Raw genomic sequence first — 26,017 nt, 5'->3', positions numbered from 1 at the left:
ACTTGCAAATCAATCCCACACCAAAATAAACGAACATGAGCTTACGTTTGTTTATGCAAGTTGATTAAATTTGAGTCGACGAAACAACCACAGCAAGCATTCAGTACTCCACACAGCCACAGAGTGGCGCTATCTTGTGACGTAGCAGCAGCAACAGCAACCTACTACTATTACTACGAGCAGTGGGAGTCCACAAAACGAGCTCAGGCTTCAGGCTGACGGCGGTCGCGTGACTGCATATGCTGTCCTGCGGCGGACACCGAGCGAATACACGCCAGGGAAGGCTTTATGTTCCACGGCTAGGACTGCAAGAAGCATCGAGAACATGGGTGTGGAAGTAGAAACAATATCTCCTGGTGATGGTGAGCTGACTACTTTGCTTCTGCAAAACTACTATGTTATGTATATATAAAATGTTTATGTATATGTATATATGTGTATTATATATGTATATATGTATGTTTATATATATATATATATTTATATGTGTATTAATATATGCATATACATATATATGTATGTATATATATATTTTTATGTATATATGTGTGTATATATGTATATAATATGCATATATGTATATATATGCATATGCGTATGCATCTATACATATGTATATACATGCATATACATATATATCATATGTATAAAAATATATATACACATACATATATACATATCCACACACACATATATATATATATATATATATATATATGAAAATTACAGACCTCTGTCATGATTTTAAGTATATTATATATATATATATATATGTATATATATATATATATGTATATATATATATATATGTATATATATATATATATATATATATATATATATATATATATATATATATATACATACATACAGTGGGGCAAAAAAGTATTTAGTCAGTCGCCGATTGTGCAAGTTCTCCCACTTAAAATGATGACAAAGGTCTGTAATTTTCATCATAGGTACACTTCAACTGTGAGAGACAGGAATTCACATTGTAGGAATTTTAAAGAATTTATTTGTAAATTATGGTGGAAAATAAGTATTTGCTCAACCATTCAAAGCTCTCACTGATGGAAGGAGGTTTTGGCTTAAAATCTCACAATACATGCTCCCATTCATTCTTTCCTTAACATGGATCAATCGTCCAGTCCCCTTAGCAGAAAAACAGCCCCAAAGCATGATGTTTCCACCCCCATGCTTCACAGTAGGTGAGGTGTTCTTGGGATGCAACTCAGTATTCTTCTTCCTCTAAACACGACAAGTTGAGTTTATACCAAAATGGATACATGGATGATACAGCAGAGGATTGGGAGAATGTCATGTGGTCGGATGAAACCAAAATATAACTTTTTAGTATAAACTCAACTCGTGTTTGGAGGAAGAAGAATACTGAGTTGCATCCGAAGAACAATAAAGTGCACTTTATTGCATGATGTCACACAAGATATTTCAATAACTGTCAAATAAAAATGAGCTGCTTTATAGGTTCCTGCGAACGTTATCTCCTTATGTTGTTGACTTTTTTTTTCCCATACGGTGTTGATATGGAAATAGTTGCTTCGGCATTTTGTTGGTGTGGCACCGAACGGAGATGTTGACATGCAGAGTTTCAAGCACTCCTCATTCTCCAGCTGGTGACTTTTCAAATGAAGCTACATTAGCAGTGCTGCTACATTTTGTAGCAACGCTTTTGCTGCATAAATGCTGAACATATTCCTGCTTGAAGCTAAACCACCTCCAGACGATGGATCCCGTGCTTTTTTTTTGGTAATTAATTCTTCCTCCATTTGTTACCAGATTCGCACCTTTTCTCTCCCGTATTATCATTCGCACCTCCCCGTTAGGATAACAGCTAATGTTACTATGTCGCTACCTGTCTGCTCCGCGGGAGCGTGTGGCGTTGCACACCTGATGTGTGTAAAATGGTGCGCTCCGTAAGTGATAAGGAGACACAAGAAAGAGTGAGGAACGCATGAAGTGTAATGCCCTTAGCTAAAACAAACTGCGTCAGAATGTATACTTAAATATCACGATATAGTAAGGCGGGGCGATATATCGATACACGCGATATATCGCAAGTTTGTCTCTCTGCGATATAGAAAATTACTTTGTTTTGGTAAATTGACTTAGTTGTGATTACCTTCTGTGCATGAAAGTTTAAAATGAGCATATATTAATGCAGCATGAGCAACAATGTTTTAATGTAGACACATAGAATCATCATACTGCTGTGATTCAATGCATCAAGTGTTCATTCAAGGCTAAGGCAAAATACCGAGATATATATCGTATATCGCGATATAAAAAAAAGGCCATATCGCCCAGCCCTACGATATAGTAATTTTCTATATCGCACAGAGACAAACCCGCGATATATCAAATATATCGATATATCGAATATATCGATATATCGCCAAGCCCTATGCACAGCCTCGTGTTGCAAGGATCTGTACACAATTATTTGAAGCTTAAAACATCCCAGTTCTTGCATGGCCAGTATACTCACTGGACTTCCATTCCTGCCAATATCCAGCAACTTCACACAGTCATTGAATAGGAGTGGACCAACAGTCCACAGGCCACAATCAACAACTTGACCAACTATGTGCAAAGGAGATGTGTTGCACTGCGTGAGGCAAATGGTGGTCTTACCAGATTACCCCCTCGCTCCCCACATTTCAGAGCACCTTTTATTGTGGGCAGTCTAAGGCACACCTGTGCAATATAAATGCTGTTTAATCAGCATCTTGATATGCCGCACCTGGGTGGGTTGGATTATCTTGGCAAAAAAGAAATGCTTACTAACACAGATTAAGATCGATTTGTGACAATATTTGAGAGGAATAGGTCTTTTGTGTATATAGTAAAATATATTTGAGTTCAACTCACGAAAAATGGGTGCAAAAACAAAAGTGTTGCGTTTATATTTCTGTTTAGAATATGTATATGCATATTTGTTTATATTTATATATACAAACCCCGTTTCCATATGAGTTGGGAAATTGTGTTAGATGTAAATATAAATGCAATACAATGATTTGCAAATCCTTTTCAACCCATATTCAATTGAGTGCACAACAAAGACAAGATATTTGATGTTCAAACTCATAAACTTTATTTTTTTTTTGCAAATAATAATTAACTTTTGGGCATCTGGTCAGGATGCCACCCAAACGCCTCCCTAGGGAGGTGTTTAGGGCACGTCCAACCGGTAGGAGGCCACGGGGAAGACCCAGGACACGTTGGGAAGACTATGTCTCCCGGCTGGCCTGGGAACGCCTCGGGATCCCCCGGGAAGAGCTAGACGAAGTGGCTGGGGAGAGGGAAGTTTGGGTTTCCCTGCTTCGGCTGTTGCCCCCGCGACCCGACCTCGGATAAGCGGAAGAAGATGGATGGATGGATGGATAATAACTTAGAATTTCATGGCTGCAACACGTGCCAAAGTAGTTGGGAAAGGGCATGTTCACCACTGTGTTACATCATTTTTTCTTTTAACAACACTCAATCAACGTTTGGGAAATGAGGAAACTAATTGTTGAAGCTTTGAAAGTGGAATTCTTTCCCATTCTTGTTTTATGTAGTGCTTCAGTCGTTCAACAGTCCGGGGTCTCCGCTGACGTATTTTACGCCTCATAATGCGCCACACATTTTCGATGGGAGACAGGTCTGGACTGCAGGCGGGCCAGGAAAGTACCCGCTCTTTTTTTTTACGAAGCCACGCTGTTGCAACAATTGTCTTGCTGAAATAAGCAGGGGCATCCATGATAACGTTGCTTGGATAACAATATAGAGTATGTTGCTCCAAAACCTGTATGGACCTTTCAGCATTAATGGTGCCTTCACAGATGTGTAAGTTACCCATGCCTTGGGCTCTAATACACCCCCATACCATCACAGATGCTGGCTTTTGAACTTTGTGCCTATAACAATCTGAATGGTTATTTTCCTCTTTGTTCTGGAGGACTCCACGTCCTCTGTTTCCAAATATAATTTGAAATGTGGACTCGTCAGACCACAGAACACCTTTCCACTTTGCATCAGTCCGTCTTAGGTGAGCTCGCCAAGCTGGTGGCGTTTCAGGATATTGTTGATAAATGGGTTTGGCTTTGCATAGTAGAGCTTTAACTTGCACTTATAGATGTAGTGACCAACTGCAGTTACTGACAGTGGTTTTATGAAGTGTTCCTGAGCCCATGTGGTGATATCCTTTACAAACTGATGTCGGTTTTTGATGCAGTACCGCCTAAGGGATCAAAAGACTGTAATATCATCGCTTATGTGCAGTGATTTCTCCAGATTCTCTGAACTTTTTGATGATTTTACGGACCGTAGATGGTAAAATCCCTAAATTCCTTGCAATAGCTCGTTGAGAAATGTTGTTCTAAAACTGTTCGACAATTTGCTTACAAAGTGGTGACGCTCACCCCATCCTTGTTTGTGAATTACTTAGCATTTCATGGAAGCTGCTTTTATACCCAATCATGGCACCCAACTGTTCCCAATTAGCCTGCACACCTGTTGGATGTTCCATATAAGTGTTTGATGAGCATTCCTCAACTTTATCAGTATTTATTGCCACATTTTCCAACTTCTTTGACATGTGTTGCTGGCATCTAATTCTAAAGTTAATGATTATTTGCAAAAAAAAAAGTTTATCAGTTTGAACATCAAATATGTTCGTTGTAGCATATTCAACTGAATATGGGTTGAAAATGATTTGCAAATCATTGTATTCCGTTTATATTTACATCTAACACAATTTCCCATCTCATATGGAAACGGGGTTTGTATATATGTGTGTGTGTGTATGTATATGTATATATGTACAGTAAATGTGTATGTATTTATATGTGTGTGTGTGTGTGTGTGTGTGTGGGGCTTCACGGTGGGTGAGGGGTTAGTGCGTCTGCCTCACAATACGAAGTTCCTGCAGTCCTGGGTTCAAATCCAGGCTCGGGAACTTTCTGTGTGAAGTTTGCATGTTCTCCCCGTGAATGCGTGGGTTCCCTCCGGGTACTCCGGCTTCCTCCCACTTCCAAAGACATGCACCTGGGGATAGGTTGATTGGCAACACTAAATTGGCCCTAGTGTGTGAATGTGAGTGTGAATGTTGTCTGTCTATCTGTGTTGGCCCTGCGATGAGGTGGCGACTTGTCCAGGGTGTACCCCGCCTTCCGCCCGATTGTAGCTGAGATAGGCGCCAGCGCCCCCCGCGACCCCGAAAGGGAATAAGCGGTAGAAAATGGATGGATGGATGTGTGTGTGTGTATTTATATGTAAAATTAATCTTCCACATTTTTTATATATCATCGATAGGGCTTGCACGCTTTTCTAGAAGTCTTTATGAACACTCAAATAGCTTTCCAGTCACAGAGAAACTATAGCGCTAAGGAGTATTCCCCTTATCCAAAATGTTAAAAATAATGGCAATAAAAATGAAAACACAATTGAAGATTGTTTCACTTTGACGTATACATCACAACTTATCATATTAACCCGAACATGATTGGCAACACTAAATTGACCCTAGAGTGTGAATGTGAGTGTAATGTTGTCTATCTGTGTCGGCCCTGTGATGAGGTGGCGACTTGTCCGGGGTGTACCCCGCCTTCCGCCTATGTGCAGCTGAGATAGGCTCCAGCACCCCCCGCGACACCAAAAGGGACAAGCGGTAGAAAATGAATGGATGGATATGCCCCGAGTGTCTGTAAGGAGCATGGTGATCACGTCAGAGCAATCTGATGGGCTATTAACTAATCACATGTTCTTCTAGAAATGTGAGGGCATCATAATTACAGGACATTATTGTTTTTGATGTACGTGTGAAAAATCTAATAATATGATAAAATTATACAATAATGACTTGTCCAGGGTGTACCCCGCCTTCCGCCCGATTGTAGCTGAGATAGGCGCCAGCGCCCCCCGCGACCCCGAAAGGGAATAAGCGGTAGGAAATGGATGGATGCATATTTGTTTTTCTATTTACTTATTGGCGTCACGGTGGTAGAGGGTTTAGTGCATCTGCCTCACAATACGAAGGTCCTTTTAGTCCTGGGTTCAATCCCAGGCTCGGGATCTTTCTTTATGGAGTTTGCATGTTCTCCCTCTGAATGTGTGGGTTCCCTCCGGGTACTCCGGCTTCCTCCCACTTCCAAAGACATGCACCTGGGGATAGGTTGATTAGCAACACTAAATTGGCTCTAGTGTGTGAATGTTGTCTGTCTATCTTTGTTGGCCCTCTGATGAGGTGGCGACTTGTCCAGGGTGTAACCCGCCTTCCGCCCGATTGTAGCTGAGATAGGCGCCAGCGCCCCCCGCGACCCCAAAAAAGGGAATAAGCAGTAGAAAATGGATGGATGGATGGATATTTACTTATTTCTTGTATTTTGTATTATAATGAGGTGGCGACTTGTCCAGGGTGTACCCCGCCTTCCGCCCGATTGTAGCTGAGATAGGCGCCAGCGACCCCAAAAGGGAATAAGCGGTAGAAAATGGATGGATGTTTCTTGTACTTTGTGATGACAAATAATAATGTAAGTATTTGTTTCCCACAGGAAGCACATTTCCAAAGAAGGGTCAGACCTGTGTTGTTCATTACATAGGTGAGTTTTTCTGTCTTACTCTACAGGCCTTCCATGTGTCCTCGTTTGAGACGTGCAAATATGTTTATTTATGTTTGTATGTATAATGTTTATATATATGTACTGGTCGCATGCCTGCGCCTTGTCGTACGTTGTCCGTTCTTTCAGTCTTTGGTCGGTGTGTGATTGTAACGCTCAGACGTTGGAGAAAGACATTTGGGTGAGAGTGTGCCTCTGGGTGGTTACATCCAGACAAGTAGGTCAGACAGAAAGCAAACAAAAAAAGTCAGTGGTATCATCAGCGTGTCTGAGGATCAGCAGGTTTATGACGGCGCTATAAAAGCTCACGTCACGCTTTTTGCCGCAGGCTTTGTCGTAAACAAGTGTCGCCTTATTGACTGTATGCTGAGACGCTGACGAGGCCCAGACCAATTGTTGTCTTGCTCAAAATAACACGGTGCAGTATCCACACCACGATGTGCTTCCATTTTTATGTCTTTATCAGTGTGCTTTAATCACGTCCTCCACATTCTATCACTCTTTACGCTGTAAATGCTTTTGACCCTTTAAATCGCTGCAGCTCAAAAACCCTAAAGAGCGATCAACGTGTTGTTCAGTCTGTAAGGGGAAATGAGTGCCATGAATGTTCAACTTTGGCCAAAGGATTTGTGGATGTGGAATGTGCTTTTTATCCTACCATGCTGTATTATTTGGTTCAGTCCTCTACATTTTATATCGTAAGAATTTGTGAAAGTTCGTGGAGATCCACTAAAGGTGACTACAATAGGTTCCTAAAGGCTGATCAGCATCAGATTTGTAAATGTTCGACATATTTCTGCCACAGGGAATATTGGGAATATAAATACTATGTTTCTATGTCAAGCTAATTGACGGGCCATGTTCTGCGAAACATTTTAACTGTCATACATATGTAAAAATAATGACAGCTATTAATAATAACACAAATGTGCTCTCACATTGTTGCAAACTTGGGTCCATTAAAATGTGTACTTGCCGCACAGCTGTAAAAACATGCTGATGTATAATTTGTTTATCGGATGTGTTCGTTTTGTTACTTTGATTTTACCCTTTAAAATTGTTTTTAATCATATTTGTTTTTATATTGTTTTTTTTTTATATTTGTTTTATATTTATTTATTTTTTGTTTTTATTCAGTAATTGGTGGAGCATAATATTGTTTTTTTTAATATTGTTTTTAACATGGCTGTGCAGCACTTTGGAAACGTTATTGTTGTTTAAATGTGCTATATAAATAAAGTGGATTGGATTGGATCCAATGGATTACAGAATTGATTTTGTCAAGCAAGACCTATATATGAAGTTTAGGTAGCTGTCACATGCTAAACGCTTCCAACCTAGGGTACAGGATATTTCAAAAGGTGCCAGATATTTTGCACCAATGTACAGTCGTGGTCAAAAGTTGTACACTTGTAAAGTACATAATGTCATGGCTGTCTTGAGTTTCCAATAATTTCTACCACTCTTATTTTTTTGGGATAGAGTGATTGGAGCACATACTGGTTGGTCACAAAAAACATTCATGAAGTTTGGTTGTTTTATGAATTTAATATGGGTCTACTGAAAATGTCACCAAATCTGCTGGGTTAAAAGTACACGTATAGCAATGTTAATATTTGGTTACATGTCCCTTGGGAAGTTTCACGGAAATAAGGCGCTTTTGATAGCCATCCAAAATGCGTGGTATAAAAAGAGTAAAACTTCAATGCAGTGTTTCTTTTCCAATTTTTGTTGCAATCCTGTGCTTTTCGAGATTAAGGTTGCAAGGAACACTTCAAACATTAGTACAATATCCATAAAATCACATGTTGATTGAATGTAATTGAAAAAAAAAAAGCCTCAAAACATAGCAACTTTTGAAAAAAGCTGCCGTGAACTCAGACAATTACAAATAAAAATTTGGAGGCGCTGCACATTTTAAGAGCAACATCATATGAGGTCATATTTGCTGAAGAACAACATAATGACCAAAATTTAAGTTCTTACTTCTGTAGCTGACTGATGATTAGTTGGCAGAGCCATTATTTAAGGAAATAAAATGTGTTAGTTTGGTAGATTTTGTTGTTACAAAAGAGTGTTTTATGCAGTAGACCAGTGGTTCTGAAACTTTTTTCATCAAATACCACCTCAGAAAACACGTGGCTTTCCAAATACCACCATATTGACCACCAATAAAATACAGTAGCCTTAAAAACAAGGCAGAGGTTTTATTTAACAAGTATATTTGATATTTTTGGCCACTGTAATATTACACACAGTTGGAGCAGTAACACTGTGTTTGAAAATTTAATTAAGTGCTTATTTGGCGTACCACTAGATGGCTCCTGCGTACCACATGTGGCACAAGTACCACAGTTTGAGAATCACTGCTCAAGACATTACTGCCACAATCATTTAAACTTGTTTACATGGTGTTTTTGTAGTTTGTGTTGGGGCTTCAATGCCCACTCTCGGACACAATGGTTTTATAAGACCCAAGATTACAGCAAGAGCCCTTGAAGAGGAAATCTGATGATAGCGGTGAGCTCTTGATCTGGGACCTAAAGGCGCTCCGAGTCTTCCTGTTGGTCAAATACCAGAAAAGATAATGAGGGCAGTTTGTTTGGGGTTTTTATATTGCAACATTTTATGTAAATGTCCCACAGCTTTTAACCCAATATACTCTGCTTTTTCGATCCTTTACCACACATACACGCACACATACACGCACACACACGTACACTCACAACAACCATGCCACTGACCTAGCTTTGACTCAGGTGGGAGTTTCCCAAATATGGTAACCGCACACGAGGCCTCATACTACTGGCAGGCTGACATAATTAGTAAGCGTTATCAGGCGCCTGCTAATCTTTTTTGTTTTCTATATTTCATTATTAATTTAACTCCTGTGCACTTACTGCACCAAACATTAGGTACACCCACACCAATTGCATTTAAGTGTACACTCTCAGCGAGGTACTGCATTGACCAGGGCTGTTCAAGTTGCGCCTCGAGAGTAACACCAGAACCCCAGCAAGTTAAAAATACTTGGAATGGATTAGTATTTTTTTTATCAGATTCCTAAAAACACGAGCGCACCGTTATATATATTACCTTTGAGTAACTTTTTTGCAGGTGATCATTAAAAACAGCAGGTTCTCAGGGATATACACAATAAGAATAATAGTGAAGCAAAAAGTCCAGCCCCCCGGTCCTTAGCTCTTTGGAAATATAGCCCTCAAAATGATTTAGTTGAATAGAAATGACCTTGTGGTTGGTGATAGAAGTGTGCAGTAGCTTTCTGCATCAAACTGAAAGCTGTTTCAAATAGGGGTGGATACCAATTTCTATTAGTACTACCAGGTAGCGATTCACGTAAAATCATGCCATATTTTCTATACCTTTTTTTGCCCGTGACATCATTTTTGTTTGAAGATTTGGCACCGGCTCAAGCACTTGGCGGGCAAACAGGCATATGCATAACAGACAATTTTTACATGCCAGCAAAATAAGATACAACAAAAAGCTTTAAAAAGGAAGACTTTTCTCAAAATGTTTTAGCTTTATGCTAATTTACAATGGATATGCAATTTACATTGTATGGATTAGCATTAGTGATTTTACCTGGTGATTTCAACCACCTCAAATATTGTAATGAAAACTAAAACTAAGATGCATTTTGCAATGAAACAGCTGGTGTGTAATAAACACAATACTCACGGCCTGGTATTAGGGCTGGACGATATATCGATTTACTCGATATATCGCGGGTTTGTCTCTGTGCGACATAGAAAATGACTATATCGTGATATTCGAGTATACGTTCTCACGCAGTTGCTTTTAGCTGCGGGCATTACATTACAGGCTCTTCTCACTCTTTCTTGTCGAGATGTATATCATTGTGGAAGACTTCTCTTAGCCGGCCTAAATCAAGGGTGCAGACCCCAGCTGTCAGGTGTTACAAGTCTTTTATTTCTTTGCTCTTTCGTGCAAATGTCTTTCTCGTGCTCCATCTGGCTTGTCTTCCTCGTCAGCGCTCACTCCCCTCCCCCTCATGGTCTCAGACGCTGCTAATAAACAGACAGGTAATTTGATAACTCGTTCCAGCTGAGAAATCTCCTCACCTGTCGTTGCTTCACAACAGGCTCCTGCCAATGCCCTGCCCACAGGGGACATGTGGACAACGCCCCTTCCACATGCCTCAACCGCAAGTTCCAGGCCGGGCTAGTTCAAGACTATTTTCAGCACTGCACATCATATTAGCAGCTACAGTTTCGATGTTAAAGGTCTAAAAAAATTATTTGGTAACGCCTGGTGGGCCGGATTGAAAAATATAAACGTCTGTAATTTGCCCAGATCTGCTCTCGGTTGCTGTTGGTAGAGTCTGGGGACCGTAAGTTATAGTTTGCCTTAGGCGTCATTATAAATGTAAAATTAAATGTAAAAACAGTATTTTGGGAACTTTTGACTTTGCCAAGCGATGGTTAGAGACACTTCAACTTGCTTACAGAAATATGTTCTTTGTGTTGCCTATTGTGTGTTTTTTTGTTGCAATTTATGTGACTGCACCGTTGTTGTAGTTAGTGTTCTTCGGCCCACCATTACACTGTACTATGAAGTTCAGTAAAGGGCCACAAAATATGGGCCTGCGTACCATAAATAGCCCGCGGACAGCAAGTTTGAGACCACTGCCCGGCATTGTCTTTTTTGTTTAAAAAAAATCTAGCTACGTGATCTTGTTTTATTGGACACTTTTGGAAACTATCATGAAAGCACATACTGTATTGCTCTTCTCAACGATCAGTAGGTCCAGCAATTCATATAAAACGTTTGAGCTGCGTGTATGATGTCATACCTAAATGTGGACGTCATTCCTTGACCATGTTAGAGCTCAAAATACAGGAATAGACTGGAGGTGCCTTTCCAAAATGAGAATGAGGTGACAAGTAACCCTAAAGCAATACATTTAGGACACTTGTGTGCACTCTCAGATCCAACATTGGACAAAAGTCCCCGCAGACACTCTTAAATCTTGTAGAAAGTCCCCCAAGAAAAGGGAAAGCTGCTTGTAGAATGATATTTTAGTTCTACCTGTATAGCCCTTACCTCTGGGCTGATACTGAGGGTGACTGTGGTGACCAGTTTGACACTTGCAAATGACAGCATGTCCCGTACTGTAGAAATGTATTTGGATATAACAATCCGTTTATTCCAAGCTATCGAAAATAAATCAAATGTCGGTTGTATAACAGAAAGTATGCTGACCTGGGCTGGCACATTGTTACAGCATTGTCACGGCACGACATGACACAACACGGCACGAAGACTGTTCGTCTTCCAATTGCCCTACCCGTGCTCACACCTGGACCCAATTTAAATCGGCTACCATGGTAACCACACCATAGCAACAGTTCCACCCCTGTCAACACTTCCTGGTTCTCAACAGGAAGTGGGCGGAGCAATCCGCTGAAAAGGAAACCGAACATGAGCTGAGGCCAGCAATTAATTAGAGAAAAATAAAATAAAAACAATATAAACAAATAAGGACATTTGGCTTCAACAATACCATTATAGTGCAAATTGCCATATACAGTAGTTCAACCAAACATGCTATCAATGACCTAAACCAGGGGTAGGGAACCTAAGGCTCTAGAGCCAGATGTGGCTCTTTTGATGACTGCATCTGGCTCTCTGATAAATCTGAGCTGATGTTGCTTAACACGATAATTAATGAATAATTCCACTTGTAATCACAGTGTTAAAAATAAAGTTCAAAATATAAAACATTCTCATGCATTTTTAACCCATCCATCCGTTTTCTACTGCACCTGTTCACGAAGTTGCGTTAATGGTAAGAAGTTATTTATTTATTATTGGTTAGTGTGGGGCTTGCCCTCCTGGGGGTTATTCAGACCCCCAAGCACCGACATGAGAGCCTGTTTCAGGGTTACAATATTGTTTTATTTTTCAATAAGTCTCTCAGTTGCTTTCCAGCAATAGTATTTCCAGCCCTAACCCAGTCTCTCCTCCTGGCTGCTGCTTATAACAGAGCGACAGGTGATTAGATAACAAGGCCCAGGTGGGCCATCTACGCACCTGTCGCTGCAGGCCCGCAGGCCACGCCCCCTCCTCACTTAGCTTCAGAATAACAATGTTATTACAAAGAATAAGAGACCTATTATACTCTAGAAATGTTGGTCTTACTTAAAAATGCACGTGTTTAGTTGTGTTCAGTGTTAAAAAAAAAATATTATATGGCTCTTACGGAAATATATTTTTAAAATATTTGGCTTTTTGGCTCTCTCAGCCAAAAAGGTTCCCGATCCCTGACCTAAACAAATCAATAATGACATAATTGGCGTGGGCTGAGAGTTGTCCTCATGTCAACGTCTGCCAGCAGCCGCTTGAAACTGCATTCTTTTAAGACCTACTCAGGGCAGTACACGCTCAGACATATAGTCTGAAACACAGCAGGGGAGGCGGGGAGGAGGGTAGAGTTGTGCTGGCAGCTTTTCCAGACGGGGCGAGACAGGATATAGCGGAGTAAAAATAACCCCGCCTCTGTGCGCTAATGCTTTTTTTTGTGCCGACGCAATCACAGTACATTCTCTTAAGAATGTTAGAAGGGTGGTGTCAGGGTCCACCACCACAAGCCTCACCTCACTCATGGACCCTGGGTGATAACAGCAGCAATAAAGATCTAATGAGATGTAATACAACACCTGCATGAATGGCATCTATATAATAATACGAGTATTGCTGTGGTTGTAGTGAGAAAACAAAAACACCTCTTAGTATGATACAGCTCTCGTTGTATTATGCAAGTGTTCATAATGAAGTGGTTTGTCAACATCCATCCATCCATCCATTTTCTACCGCTTATTCCCTTTGGGGTCGCGGGGGGCGCTGGCGCCTATCTCAGCTACAACATGCAGCTGTCAATCATAATGCCAGTCCCAGCTCTCTATAAACATGAGTTTGTAAGAAAAAAACAACATAGATACTAACACTTATCCCTATTCTTTTGCCATTATTTTTGTTAAGATTAATAGATTATCAAAAACATGCGACCATTTTAGAAATGTACAACTCCAGGAATTTATTTTTTTTTGCTCGCACATGCATCAAAATGAGACATTTATTACCATTCTTTGGCTTGGATTTTGTGTAGGAAGCATTAGAACAGATGGGAATAAATTGTTTTATGTGTGTTGCCGGGCTTCACGGTGGAAGAGGGGTTAGTGCGTCTGCCTCACAATACAAAGGTCCTGCAGTCTTGGGTTCAATCCCAGGCTCGGGATCTTTCTGTGTGGGGTTTGCATGTTCTACCCGTGAATGCGTGGCTTCCCTCCGGGTACTCCGGCTTCCTCCCACTTCCAAAGACATGCACCTGGGGATAGGTTGATTGGCAACACTAAATTGGCCCTAGTATGTGAATGTGAGTGTGAATGTTGTCTGTCTATATATGTTGGCCCTGCGACGAGGTGGCGACTTGTCCAGGGTGTACCCTGCCTTCCGCCCGATTGTAGCTGAGATAGGCGCCAGCGCCCCCCGCGACCCCGAAAGGGAATAAGCGGTAGAAAATGGATGGATGGATGTGTGTTGCCATGGCAATTCCAACTAAATTAGACACTTTAAATGTCTTCCAATGTGCATTAAAATAGTTATTCCTTGCAAGAAGCATTTTGGAGTCTTAAAAGGGTCATATTTTAATTGTTTTCAACATTTAAAACACTTCCTTGTGGTCTACATAACATGTTATGTTGGTTATTTGGTAAAAATTGTGCATAGATTGTTTTACAGACCGTCTTCAAGCCACTTTCTGACCGTCTCTTTATGGGAGGTCTTATGTACGTGCCTCCACTTCGACTGTGTCTTCTTCCTGCCAGCCATGTTATAGTTTATAGCGCTTCCATATAGAGCAGGAGTCGGCAACCCGTGGCTCCGGGGCCACATGCGGCTCTTTGGCCACTCTGATGTGGCTCAACTGCATAATCGCCGACCCCCCCGATTCTTTCGGGGGGTTTCCGGATTTTGGTGCCTCTCCCGGACATCACCCGGGGCTAATAGTCTCAGATTTTCACCCGGACAAAAATATTGAGAGCGTGCCGTGATGGCTTTACTTTTAACATCTTCTGCGACATGTCATCACGCCCACTTTTACACCATGCTATCTGCGTGCCGGCCGGACGCATGCATTTCGCTACTTCTATCATCACACGTACGAGATTGCAAGGCATACTTACTCTTACGGGGGTGGGGTTTGGTGCTAGTGTGATGTATAATATAGCCAGGAAGAGTCAGGGTTGCATGGGATTGTTCTGTTTATGTTGTGTTACTGTGAGGATGTTCTCCCGAAATGTGTTTGTCATTGTTGTTTGGTGTGGGTTCACAGTGTGGTGCATATTAGTAAGAGTGTTAAAGTTGTTTATATCACAACCTTCAGTGTAACCTGTATGGCTGTTGAACAACTATGCCTTGCAGTCGAGTATCTGCGGTAGCCAGATGTAACATGTTACTTGGCTGGCAAGATAATTGCGAGAATAGTTACTTTGAGAATTCGGGATCCTCACGAAAAATTTGGGAGGGTTGACAAGTGTAATGCTGTCAAGCAGCATTCATATAAAAGGCATTCATATAATAGTTGCGGGCCGCACTAACATTAAATTTTCTTATCAAGGTGCGGGCCGCGTGTCTAAGACCCCTGGTATACACATGGCACAAAGCAAAAAAAAAACAACTCTTTATGCTGTGTTATTTAATTTTAAATTTAAAAAGAGTTTTGTGGCTCCCATTGTCTTCTTTATTTTGTGTAACGGGTCAAAATGGCTCTTTGAGTGGTAAAGGTTGCCGACCCTTGATATAGAGTCTACTGACCGCTGTAAGTTACAACTAAACACTACTTTGTATTAGAAATGGCAACAGCGGAGGATGCATGTGCATGGACAAGCCTGTCTGCCCCACAAGACGAGGACAGAGAAAAAGAAAGAACTTATGGACTCCAATGTCAGACTACAATGACAGAATTGGGCAGACCTCTTCGGGTAAATCTTTACCATAAATGGACATATCAGCTGACGTCCCAAATGAAGCTTTGAAATTCTAAATGGCTTGGTTGGAGGAAGTATGAATGGTTTGGTTGGAGGAAGTATGAAGGAAGGCAAGATTCTTTTATAAATATCTCCGCCATGCCTCCATGGTTTGATTTCAAATTTTGATGATGATGCAGATCCCTGGTACAAATTTTTTTTTACCTAGGTAAGAAAAGTTTTTTTTTTTATAATAAGTCCCTTTTAAGGGTCAATGAATATGATCATTGACAAAGTCCCTCTGTCTTTTGTTTTTGGTCGCCAGGATGCGCCATAGCAGGTGCTCCTCTCTGCGTTTGCACTCGACGACTCCTCATTTGGAACCTGGTCCGCTGAGATTTGGGGCTTCTCTAATACTTGGAAAATGGCAGACCAGCTATGTTTAGACGGGCGGTTGAAAGCAGAGAGGCAGTAAGTACGGGCGAAAGACGAGCAGAGCACCGACATTAAGGTCTTTGGTTGCCAACTGTTCACGCTTCCTAAGTGAACACACGGACATAAATTAAAGGGCTCTTATGAAGCAATATAACAGCCGGAGAGTAGGGATGCAGTATCAGACGCTAACATTTTACACTGTCAGAAGAAACCAAAGACAAGAAAGGAACCAAGGGAAACTGATTTGAACAGGAAAAAGCTGACTATTGGCCAATAAATGATGTTTACGGTGTCTATTTGGAAGGGTGGTGGTGAGAGGGGTTGGGGATAATGTAATTTTGTTGATTTTGCATGATTAACCATGATGCATTTGGAAATAAAGAACAAAAAATGTGGAAAAAAAAATGTCTGCGTATACAAATCACTCAATTACAACACAACGCCATCATGTAATTTGTAATGAAATAGTGTAATCCAGGGGTAGGGAACCTATGGCTCGCGAGCCAGATGTGGCTCTTTTGGTGACTACATCCGGCTCTCTGGTCAATCTGAGCTGACATTGCTTGACACGATAAGTAATGAATAATTCCACTTGTAATCACAGTGTTAAAAATAATTTTCAAAATATAAAACATTCTCAAGCATTTTTAGTCCATCCATCCTTTTTTATACCGCACCTGTTCAAGTAGTTGCGTTAATGGTAATAAGTTATTTATTATTGGTTAGGGTGGGGCATGCCCTCCTGGAAGTTCTTCAGACCACCAAGCATTGATATGAGAGCCTGTTTCAGGGTTACAATATATATATATTTTTTTCAATAAGTCTCTCAGTTGCTTCCAGCAATTGTCTTTTTCTCTTTCGTCCTTTTTCGCTCTCTGGTATCTTCTCCTGGTTGCTGCTTATAACACAGCCACAGGTGATTAGATAACAAAGGCCAAGTGGGCCATCTACGCATCTGTCGCTGATTTCGAGGCCGGTCCTGGCAACAACCCGCTTTGCTGCAGGCCCGCAGGCCACGCCCCCTCCACAGTTTGCTTCAGAATAACAATGTTATTACAAAAAATAAGAGACCTATTATAAATGTTGGTCTTACTTAAAAATGCAGGCGTTTAGTTGTGTTCAGTGTTAAAAAAAAAATATATGGCTCTTACGAAAATACATTTTAAAATATTTGGCTTCTTGGCTCTCTCAGCCAAAAAGGCTCCCGACCCCTGGTCTAATTCATTGATTCTCAAACTGTGGTACGGTGGCTCCATCTAGTAGTATGTCAAAGAATTAGTTGATTAAATTCAGTGTTGTATTTTCCTATATTCAAACACAAGGTTACTGTTTTAACTGTGTGTAAAGTTACATTTGCCAAAAATATTGAATATACTTGTTAAATAAAACTTTCAACTAATTTTTAATGAATATGTATGCCTACTACGCTACTGTAGTTTAATGTTGGTTATTATGATGGCACTTGGCGAGCTGAGTGTTTTCTGAGGTGGTGCTTGGTCAAAAAAAAATTTCAGAATCACTTGTCTATAAAAAGGCCAAATAAATATGATCCATATATTCAAATACAATTATCTGTATTTTTGTTAATTTCTAGTATCAACGTTTCAGCTTTTTCCATTTCATGTTGCTTTTTGGTCTATTTTTCTATGTTTAATCCTTTTTTTCGGCGCCATAAAAAACAACCACGTTTCTTGGGTGTCCCGCATGTCATCAATTGGACACCCTCGCTTGACCTAATCATACATTTTATCGTTTGCAATGTGAAACATGTATGATAAAAGACAAAATATAAAAATATAGCGTTATTCAGTGTAGCGATTGAACTCATGTGAAAGAGCATTCCCTGGATTCATACGCATGGGGAGATGCAGGGGGTGCATGAATTCCAATGGGGAGCACATCTCGCCAGAACACCGGCAAGAAATGTTACTACTCGATTGAATAGTGTCTCCAGACTCTATTTAGCACGATGGTTAGCTATAAGTCCTGCCTGTGCGACTCCAGGGACACAAGCATAGTAGTGTGTTGTGCAAGCGTCCAAGGGCGTAAGAGTGAGTTTAACATTGGGGGTCCACATACTGTATTAGTAACCACACAGATCCATAAAGAGTTTGAGCAGAAGTGTCATATAGGAATTAACTCCACACCGGCAAAACATTACACAACGCTATATCACATAAAGTGTTTTTTTTTTTTTTAAAGAAATAAATATTTTGACATGAAAACCCCCCCACACATAATAGAATAGAATAGAATAGACTTTATTATCATTATATTTGCATACAACGAGATTAAATACTCCAATTTAAGGTGCGGTTGTGGGAACAAATATGGGGTAAAATAAATAACACAATTGAACTAACAATTGAAATAAACAGACTACTATCCAATAAAAATAACAAGCAATCCTGTACAATATACAAAACACTGTAGAAATACAAAATACTGTACAATATACAGAACAAGACAAGGGTACCGAAGTAATAAATAACAATCAGTGTCGGACGTATTGCACTCGAAGGGTAGTATTGCACAGTAGGGTATTAGGGCAGGATATTGTAAACATGGTGTTTACTTTTTAATAGCAATGTAAAATACAAAGTAGTTTGGCCAATGAAGATGAAGTCTACTAAACAGGCTACGTTCTTCTCCAACAACACCATGTGGATGAGTGCAACAGTTTGGCCAACAAAAATGAATAGGAGTGATACATCATACATCTAACAGAAAAGCTTGGTGCCTTATTGACAATTTAGCGTGCTGTCACCATGGCCGTTACTTGAGGACACTGAAGTCATGTCCTCCGTATTTTTTTTAAGTGACAAAAAGAAGATAATATGACTGACTGCAAATGTACTTTGCGTAGGACATTGTGTGCGCTGTACTGTACAGTGCTTGTACATCTTCATGCGGTAGATCATCCTTTCACAATATACGATCTTTGGTCAAGTACAGCCGGCTACAACTCCAGCAACGATCAGAAATGTGCTGTCAACATAACATTAACATTGAATTGTACTGACGTAGCTAATGTTGGTTTCATCTGAATGAAATTGATGTAAAACACTGTCGGGAAAATACCGTTGTCATGTCAGCCAGGTTCTGCTCACAGAGATCAACACATAGGGTGTTGGGATACACATGTCAGCCTTTCTAAGCTCCTTTCTGACCACCAATTTTTGATCTTGGTATTTCTCAAATTCAATTCAATAAGATGACAAAACATGTTAGCAAGTGTTGATGTTATTGGGAACACTCACAAAATTAGCAATTAAACAATAAAAAACAAATGGCAAGTTGTTCCATACACATCGTAAACAGATCGCCTGCTGCATGTTTCCTCCTGTCTTTAACACTTTCAGTCAGAGCAGATGAGTGAAGGGGAAACCAGTTACTCATTGCTGTGTTGCGCTTTCAAAATGAAAGCAAAATCAAATAGTTTTTTTTGCCGCTATATACTTTTTGAGTGGGACAAACGTGTCTGTCTCCAATGTTATCCACACCTGTTGTCATTTACTAACAGCAATGCAGTTTTTAAATGTATGCCGAGATTCCACGGATGTGAAACGAAGCGATGAGCTGCAGCAACCCTGGGAAAAGTTTGTTAAAGGGGACCTATTTTGGAAAACCAACTTTTCTCACCTACCGATACCAATTTTCATGTATTTGGGATCTGCAAAAGTCCTGAAAATATTAAATCAAACCATGGAGGCATTGCGGAGATATTTATAAAACAATTTGGCGTTCCCTTCATACTTCCTCCAGACGAGCCTTTCCAAAATAAAACGGTTAATAAGGAAATAATACAAAATGTTAGTGAATATCGTTACCTGGGTGTCATTTTAGACCCAACACTTGGCTTTAAAAAAAACATATCAAATAGATATGCCAGAGTCTTAAATACAACATAAAAATTTTCAAATGTATCAGGAATTCATTAACACTGAAGGCAGCTCAAACTTATTTTAATGCAATGCTTATGTCTCGTTTTTATTATTGTATAACATGTTGGTCGCAGGCTAGCAAAATGACACTGAGGCCATTAGAATCTTTGCACAAACAATCCCTCAAAATCCTTGACCGAAAACAACACCACCATCACTGTATAGTTCTCCAAAAATATAGATTGTTAAACGTAGCTAACATTCAAAGATTAGCATCAATACGAATGGCCCGTCAAATCCTAAATAACACTGCACCAGCGCCACTTAAGCACTTTGTCCAGTTTACATCTGCTGGGACAACTAGAAGCACACCAGCCTCCACCAGGGGGCAGTGTAGCGTACTTGGATGTAAAACATATTTTGCACCACCAGCCTTTTCATATAAAGCCATAAAGGAATTGAACGACCTCACAACAAACTTGAAAAGTCGAACAGAATACTCTTCATTCACAATTGAAGTTAAAAAGTGGCTTTGGAGCAATCAAAGCTGCTCACACGGTCACTAAGATGGGCAGTATGGTTGACAGATCAACTTAATGTGTATTATATTTATCCATGACTGCCTTTTTGTTGTAAGCTGTGAGGTGTGTCTGTTAAATTCATGGTTGTTTTTACAAATGATGACAGATGTGAACAAGAGCATGTATTGTCTTTGTGTGATGATGTAAATGTGATGTGGTTGTATTGTATATTAAGTATGTGTCAATGAAAGGGCATTTTATGACTTTTCTTAATTTGATTACATATATGGTATGATTTTATTTTCATAATTGTATTGTATGGTTTTTGTATCCCTTTGATTTAGGAAGCCAGGGACTGGACATGGAAATGAGCTATTTAGCTATAATCTGGCACAGAACATAGCTGTCTTTGAGCTTAATGTTTCTGTGCATTGTCCCTTCAAACAAATACCAAGCTAAACTAATTTGCCCAAATTGTGACGTTTTTACCAAGTGAGACGTCAGAGGGTATCTCCATATATGGTAGAAAATGTTCCGAAGTGCTTTGCGCAAGTCCACCATTGTATTCTGACACTGTTGTCAACAAGCTTGTTGTGGGGCAGACTGGCTCGTATATGCATATGCATCCTCCACTGTTGTCATTCCTAATACAAAGTAGTGTATAGTTCAAACTTCTAACTCAGGATGTAACAATATTGTAGACACCACGGTATTGCGGTTTCAAAATCCTCAAAATAATGCTGTGGCATGTGATGGCATCAAACAAAAATTTAGTGGGTGTAGTTTTTTTGGCGCTTTTGTATTGGCTGGTCACAAAGAAACCACATCACCCAAAATCCTCTGCGCATCGCGGGACAAGTAGGTGTGTGGTACGCTGTAAAGGGGTAAAAAAGAGGAAGCATGTGTGAAAAGTGTATTTTTAGTAGATAAGAAGAATTGTTTTTTTCTGACATTTTCTGTAACATTTTATCAAAATCTGTCAATACCTTTTTGAGTAAGTTGCTAACAAATAGACAAACAAGCCCCGGCGAAAACACATCCTCTTTGGCGGAGGTGATAAAGTCTGCGTAGTCCATATGAAAGCGTGCCACTTTTGTCTCGTGCCTTCCCAAGCCGACACAGAACCGAGCACATAGAAAGCGCTCTGTGACAGTGTGGAAACTGCACACCACGGGGAATACGAGTAATATGAGAAAGTACTTGATAAACCATCACTCGAGAAATATATTTGAAGCCAGCGAAGCAAAACATTTACTTTTCTGAGAAACAGCACTTTCCTATGAAAAAAATGTCCACAGCGTCTTAGAAAGTAAAGGTTGAAAGACACTAAAGTAACTATTATTATTTTACATTTGTTACACGTCACTTTAAAGTGAATTGTGAATTAGTGAATTATATTTATATAACGCTTTTCTCTGGTGACTCAAAGCGCTTTTACATAGTGAAACCCAATATCTAAGTTACATTTAAACCAGTGTGGGTGGCACTGGGAGCAGGTGGGTAAGGTGTCTTGCCCAAGGACACAACGACAGTGACTAGGATGGTGGAAGCGGGGATCGAACCTGGAACCTTCAAGTTGCTGGCACGGCCGTTCTACCAACCGAGCTATACCGCCCCACTTTAAGGACACTTAACTGTAACTTTTTTTCATATTTTTGTTTGAAGCAGTGGATGCCCCTGCACTATACTTTGCACTGAAAAATACTTGTTTTGTATTACTTAAAAGATTTTATATTTATTGATACGTTTGTGTTCAATTACAGGAAGTGTGTTTATCCTAAACATTCATGCCACTTCATTTTACACACATGGCAATTTTACAAAGTATTTCTCTTGGGACTACATATCATACTGCGGCGTTAAAATTTTGATAATATTAATACCGTGAGATTTTTATAACGTTACATCCCTAGTTCTAACTTTTATCTGTCAGTAGACACGCTAAGGACGAGCTAAAAACTACAACATGACTGACAGTGAGAAGACGCTGTCGAAGTGGAGGCTCGTAAATAAGACTGCCCACAAAATGGCATATCCTGACTAAACGGTCACAAAGCGGCTCGAAAACAGACTGTAAAAGATAATCTATGCAAAATCTTGACCAGAGAACCACCATTACATGTTATGTAGACCACAAGGAAACATTATGATAATGTTAATAAAACTAATAATGTTAATGTTGATAAAGTTTTGTGTTCATACACAATGGCCTCTGGCGTGAGCAGTTACATGCTTCACAGGGCTTTACTCTGCCGCTGCAGTGGTGAAAGAGCTTGATTTGATATGCAGAAGAGCTTGCTCTTTGTTAATATTGCCGACGATTACCTTCATTTAATCGTGCCAACCAAAATTGGGATTGTGCTTAAAATAATGAAGAGGACCAAAGTGTGCTTTTAGTGCTGTTTGATGGCACAAACAGTCATTTATTTCATGCGTGAATGTCTATGTATACTCTCGTCTTGTCTTGTCTTGTCTTCCCTGTGGTCACCATACTGACGAGCAATGGCCTAGTTTACTTTAAAAAGAATCTCCTGAATCAGGCCAGCGCTTCCTGTTTCCCATTCCCTTTGTGCATTCGGAATTATTGAAACAGACCCGTGGTCTTGATAAGAAGTCTTGTTAATGTTTTAAAAGGCCTCATTGGCAAACATATAACAACTTAGAATGCTTGCAAAGCAACGTGTGCAGTGACGATGTCGTCTCCGATACAGGTATGCTGCAGAATGGGAAAAAGTTTGACTCGTCCCGAGACAGAAACAAGCCCTTCAAGTTCAAGATTGGACGAAGCGAGGTCATTAAAGGCTGGGAAGAAGGTGTGGCTCAGGTAAAGAGGGCGAACTTCTTCACCCTTAAATAGAATACTAAATTGTCCTACCCCTGTGACTCAAAAGTCAGCTTAGGTTTCATATAAGGAATATGTACATCCATTATTATACATGACCAATGTAAGTTTGACATGTTGAATGGAGAAGCAAGCGTGAATTACCACTTGTCCATCAAAAGTAAGCCCTGCCTTTGGGCACATCCTTTCAGCAGCTAACTCAAAATGTTTATTTTTTCACCGTGGGCAAAATTTAAGGAATGGGACAGGCACTATGATGCATTTTCTGCTATGAAAACAAAGTATACTGTACACTTTTTAACTTTTTTTTATAGGTGACAAAGCAAATTAGTGTAATATCTACTAATATGGCTAATTTAAAAATGAAGTATTTTACTTTTGCAGTATGCAGAGGGATTATAAAAGACAAACAAACTGCGCTGAAAATAACCTGCAGGCAGACCACCTTTTAGACTAGCATACACTAATTGGAGCACTAAAAGTATCCCATTGACTTCAATAACCCTTGACTTCATCTATAACTAGTGGCCCAGCTCACTCTAGTGGCTGTTAGAAAGAATGCATGGCTGTCACATGTTTAATGTGTTTGGTATTTATCTTCAGTATACTGCCCAGTGACAACAATAAAAAATATTATAATAACATTTCTAATTGAAACTATCCCCATGCTTTTTTTTGTCCTTTAGATGAGCCTGGGCCAGCGGGTGAAGCTCACGTGCACACCAGACATGGCCTACGGCGCGACGGGCCACCCCGGGGTCATCCCCCCCAACGCCACACTCATTTTTGATGTAGAACTTCTCAAACTGGAGTAAAAGCAAGACGGCTAAACAAGTTCACAGTTTGGGGCTTGGAGGGAGCTTGGACCCTCCTCTTGCCTCCTCTTCCTTCCTCCCTGCCATCCCTCTCCTCTTCAGTTTTTTATTTAAAAGCATATACATGGTGGCCATCTTTTAGCAATATTTACCATGGCATGCTATTTGGTGTTGCTTAGAGCTGTAGATTTTGTCAAAAGTGAAAAGGAAAAGGTGTACTACTGTATACTACAATCAAAAAACATGCACACACTGCCTTACAGTGTTACCAACAGAACAAAAGCACATGAAAAGTCCCAATATTTCTGCTGTGCATCCTGACCGGGCATTTTTACTATATATATATATATATATATATATATATATGTATATATATATATATATATATATACTGTATGTATATGTATATATATATATATATATATATATATATATATATATATATATATATATATATATATATATATATATACATACAGTATATGTCTGCATCGCCACTTTAATGATCAGGGTTTGTCCTGCTGAATGCACCTGCTAAATATATATTTGTAACACTCATTAAAAAGCAGTTACAGTACTTCAAGTGTGTTTTTTTTTCTTCAGTTGACCCGGCATGATGGTGTACAGAAACCGTCTATAATACCTGTTGTTGACCAACTCTTGAATAATAACTGCAAATTAACTATACTGACTGTACCAGTGAATGTGCACATTTTTAAGTTGTTTTTTTTTCAACATTATTTAATCATCCATCTTCTTCCGCTTATCTGAGGTTGGGTCGCAGGGGCAGCAGCCTAAGCAGGGAAGCCCAGACTTCCCTCTCCCCAGCCACTTCATCTAGCTCTTCCCGGGGGATCCCGAGGCGTTCCCAGGCCAGCCGGGAGACATAGTCTTCCCAACGTGTCCTGGGTCTTCCCTGTGGCCTCCTACCGGTTGGCCGTGCCCTAAAGGAGGCCTTTGGGTGGCATCCTGACCAGACGCCCGAGCCACCTCATCTGGCTCCTCTCGATGTGGAGGAGCAGCGGCTTTACTTTGAGCTCCTCCCGGATGGCAGAACTTCTCACCTTATCTTTTTGGGAGAGCCCTGCAAGCCGGCGGAGGAAACTAATTTCGGCCGCTTGTACCCGTGATCTTATCCTTTTGGTCATGACCCAAAGCTCATGACCATAGGTGAGGATGGGAACGTAGATTGACCGGTAAATTGAGAGCTTTGCCTTCCGGCTCAGCTCCTTCTTCACCACAACGGATCGGTACAATGTCCACATTACTGAAGACACCGCACCGATCCGCCTGTCGATCTCACGATCCACTCTTCCCCCAAGACTCCTAGTACTTGAACTCCTCCACTACACATTAAAACAAACACTAAAAATACATTCTTTGGAGTTTTGCACAAACAACATGAATAGTAGATCACTAATATAATTCAACTATTTTGCCAAGGAAAATAAATAATTAAATAAAGGACTTCTCGTCTGCCTCACAATACGAAGGTCCTGCAGTCCTGGGTTCAAATCCAGGCTCGGGATCTTTCTGTGTGGAGTTTGCATGTTCTCCCCGTGAATGCGTGGGTTCCCTCCGGGTACTCCGGATTCCTCCCACTTCCAAAGACATGCACCTGGGGATAGGTTGATTGGCTACACTAAATTGGCCCTAGTGTGTGAATGTGAGTGTGAATGTTGTCTGTCTATCTGTGTTGGCCCTGCGATGAGGTGGCGACTTGTCCAGGGTGTACTCCGCCTTCCGCCCGATTGTAGCTGAGATAGGCGCCAGCGCCCCCCGCGAGCCCAAAAGGGAATAAGCGGTAGAAAATAGATGGATGGATGGATGGATGGACTTCTCAATGACTGTACTACATACCGCTCCAATATGGCTACCGACTATTCACT

The 26,017-nt window shown here is 40.4% G+C and overlaps 2 protein-coding genes across 6 annotated transcripts in view; one reads left to right on the top strand and one right to left on the bottom strand.

Moving 5' to 3' along the window:
* Nucleotides 1-11,951, bottom strand: part of wdcp (WD repeat and coiled coil containing) — a 30,363-nt gene extending 18,412 nt beyond the window's left edge. The window contains exon 1 of one of the 4 annotated variants that reach the window (XM_061900985.1): nt 11,868-11,951. In XM_061900985.1, the coding sequence (XP_061756969.1) occupies nt 11,868-11,908 (41 nt within the window). In that variant the 5' untranslated portion in view covers nt 11,909-11,951. Of the gene's footprint in view, nt 1-45; nt 176-2,506; nt 2,668-11,708; nt 11,731-11,867 lie in introns of those variants that run through there. The other 3 variants (XM_061900993.1, XM_061900986.1, XM_061900989.1) reach the window with 3 other exon arrangements.
* On the top strand, nt 170-24,705 carry fkbp1b (FKBP prolyl isomerase 1B). 2 transcript variants are annotated; one of them, XM_061900994.1, is made up of 4 exons: nt 178-362; nt 6,555-6,602; nt 23,183-23,295; nt 24,000-24,705. In XM_061900994.1, exons 1-4 carry the CDS (start codon nt 326-328, stop codon nt 24,126-24,128), a joined length of 327 nt encoding a protein of 108 aa, XP_061756978.1. In that variant the 5' UTR covers nt 178-325; the 3' UTR covers nt 24,129-24,705. The 2 variants fall into 2 exon arrangements, with proteins under 2 accessions (XP_061756979.1, XP_061756978.1); XM_061900995.1 differs by lacking the exon at nt 6,555-6,602 and having other exon boundaries at nt 170-362.
* Nucleotides 24,706-26,017: the final 1,312 nt, after the last annotated feature.

The sequence above is a fragment of the Nerophis ophidion genome, linkage group LG05 (assembly GCF_033978795.1).
Source record: "Nerophis ophidion isolate RoL-2023_Sa linkage group LG05, RoL_Noph_v1.0, whole genome shotgun sequence".
Taxonomy (NCBI): Eukaryota; Metazoa; Chordata; class Actinopteri; order Syngnathiformes; family Syngnathidae; genus Nerophis; species Nerophis ophidion.
Note: the sequence above shows the minus strand (reverse complement) of the source record. Positions and strands in the feature narration are given on the sequence as shown.

Excerpts from the sequence above, each read along its gene's own strand:
- fkbp1b (XM_061900994.1), top strand. The coding sequence starts at position 326 with ATGGGTGTGGAAGTAGAAACAATATCTCCTGGTGATG. Across the intron at positions 363-6,554 it reads AACAATATCTCCTGGTGATG|GAAGCACATTTCCAAAGAAG; the intron begins GTGAGCTGACTA and ends TGTTTCCCACAG. Across the intron at positions 6,603-23,182 it reads CTGTGTTGTTCATTACATAG|GTATGCTGCAGAATGGGAAA; the intron begins GTGAGTTTTTCT and ends TCTCCGATACAG.